Genomic DNA, 2,347 nt, shown 5'->3' with positions numbered 1-2,347 from the left:
TGTTTAGTGATTCAGTGATGATGTGTTTGAGAGCCCTGGATGAGGGTCTCTGTGTTGCTTCTGCCTGGGGCTGTGTCTGTGAGTCCTGCAGGGACCCGTCTGTCCTGGGGAAGGGGACAGAAAGTTCCCCCTGGCACTGCTGCCCCATTGCCGCTGACTCTGCTCTGGGGCCAGCTCGGTGTCCCCTGGGGCTGAGCAGCTCTGATGTGAGGCTCAGCGGTGCCGTTTCCCAGTGCCCCCCCCCCCCGCCCCATGCTCCCACCCCTCCCGCACAGGCATAGAGCAGTGTTGGAGAAATGGATTTTAATGGAAAAATCAGATAAAAAGACTCATTAAGTCAACCAGTAAGTGCTGAACTCGCTGTCTTGCTTGGGCAAGGTTCTGAGCCCATACATTGTCCCCCACTATTCTGCACCGCCAGGCTGGGATGGTTCCAGGTCCATCACCACATCAGCCCAGAACTCATGGGGGTACTTTCCAGTGTTGTGATGTCTTCAAGGCTCTGGATGACTTTGCTTATCTCACAGACATCGTAGTCACAGGTGAGCAGCTCATCTGGCAGTGAGAGTGAGGTGAAGTTGTAGAGGGAGATGTCTGTGTCTGTGCCGCCAGGGTCCTCAGGCTTGCAGCTGCTGCTGCGACCCTCCTGGATGACTCTCTCAGTGTCCTCATGGCAATCAAAGAACCTCAGGGCCTCCTCAAGAGTCACCTCTTTGTCATGTGCAAAGCTGTCATTCAGGTCTTCAAAGCCTTGATAGTGGGGGTCAGAAGAGGCACTTGGAGGGACATCGTTTCCTGGGGGGATGTTAATTCCCAGGGTTGTCCCCAGGGAGGTGGCTGTGTTGGGGGTGTTGGGCTGTGCAGACACCCCCTCGATGTTTTTGTTGCTGGGGATGGAATTCAGCAAGTCTGGGTCAGCTGGGGCCAGTGTTCTACCCTTTCCAATGGTGTCACTGTGATTCTCAGGCATGATGACGCTGCTGGAACCCGGCTGGATGACTGCCTCCATCTTCTCAGACATACCGAAGAGCCTTAGAGCCTCTTTGAGGAGCATCTCCTCAGTGACTTCAGTGTCTGCATCTGGCTCACCAAGGCCTTGATTCTGGTAGTTAGAAGAGCAGCTAAGGAGGATGTTGCTGCCCGTGGGGATGTTGTTACCAGGGGCTATCCCCATGCAGGTGTTGGTGCTGGCAGTGTTGCTCCCTGCAGGCACACCGTTGATGTGGTGGTTCCTAGGGCTGGGCTCTGGCAGCGCTGGGACCCCTGCTCCTGTCCCCTGATAGTTCTGGGGTGCAAAGTGTTGTGCTGGGCCCTGGGGGATCCCGGGGGCTGCCCAGGCCGGGAGGGCCCTGCAGTCCCCAGTCCCCAACAGGGCAGCACCTGGCAGAGGAGCAGTGTTGAAGCCCAGTCTGCAGGTGTCTGCTGGAGGTGGGTTAGGCACGGTCCACCGCATGGAGAAGAGCTGGGGGTTGAAGAAGCAGCCACATGGAGCCCTCTGCAGCCCTGTGAGGGAGAGTGAGAGCCGTGCTGAGCCGTGGGGACATCCAGGGCCACCCGCCGAGCGGGCTGCATTGCCTGCAGCCCCCAGCTCTGCGGCAGGCACGTGGGGAGCTGGTGGCCGGGGCGCTCCCTATGGGTGAGCTGCTGTGCTGGCAGGACGGGCTGGGAAAGGAGGAGGAGACTCGCTTTTGGGAGGTGGAACGGGAGAGCTGGCCCTGAGCCTGAGGGAACGTCCCTGGAGATCGGATTGACTGGGCACACCCCAGGCAGGCGAGAGAAGGGATGCTCGGCCGGGCTTGCAGAGCCCCTGTGCCGTATCTGCCTGGGGACAGAGGGGTGGGATCCCGCAGCACCCGGCCTTGGAGGTGTAGAAGGTGCTGGGGTGCCAGGGGTGCCAGACCTGGTGGTGGTTCCTGCGCATCCGGGGGTGCCCATGCCCTCCATGGGATCCATGATGCAGGGAATAGCTGGTCCTGGCTGGGCAGTTGGCACAGGTTGCCTGAACCTGAAAGAGAGATAGGAGCCATGGCCGCGGTCAGCTCCGCTCTTGCCCCCAGCAGCGTTCGTGGCTGCGGGGTTGGTTCCCACCTTGAGGGTAGAAGCCTCTGGGGATCACAGAGTTTGGAAGGAGCTGAAGCATGATCGGGGCCTGGGGGCCATGCAGTGAGAGCTGCCGTGGTGGCAGCGCCATGGTCTGTACTGACCGGTGGCTGTTGCTAAGGACTCTTTGACACCCCTCCCCGTGGAATGTTGGGGCTCCCCGTGCGCGGCCCCGCCCTAGCAGCGTCTCGAGCTGCTGCTGGGCAGGGAAAGGGTTAAGAGGGTGGGGGCCCTCCGCCCCCTACAG

At 60.5% G+C, this 2,347-nt stretch overlaps 1 protein-coding gene across 1 annotated transcript; it reads right to left on the bottom strand.

Moving 5' to 3' along the window:
- Window positions 1–288: 288 nt before the first annotated feature.
- On the bottom strand, window positions 289–2,027 carry LOC133226469 (uncharacterized). Its single transcript, XM_061380070.1, has 2 exons — window positions 1,901–2,027; window positions 289–1,503 (listed from the first exon to the last, which is right to left on the bottom strand). Exons 1-2 carry the CDS (start codon window positions 2,025–2,027, stop codon window positions 443–445), a joined length of 1,188 nt encoding a protein of 395 aa, XP_061236054.1. The 3' UTR covers window positions 289–442.
- Window positions 2,028–2,347: the final 320 nt, after the last annotated feature.

Source organism: Neopsephotus bourkii, unplaced genomic scaffold, assembly GCF_033783945.1.
Source record: "Neopsephotus bourkii isolate Nb327-2 ecotype Australia unplaced genomic scaffold, CSIRO-AGI_Nbou_v1 NB_1787, whole genome shotgun sequence".
Taxonomy (NCBI): domain Eukaryota; kingdom Metazoa; phylum Chordata; class Aves; order Psittaciformes; family Psittacidae; genus Neopsephotus; species Neopsephotus bourkii.
The sequence above is the reverse complement of the archived record's forward strand: the minus strand, read 5'-3'. Positions and strand labels throughout refer to the sequence as shown.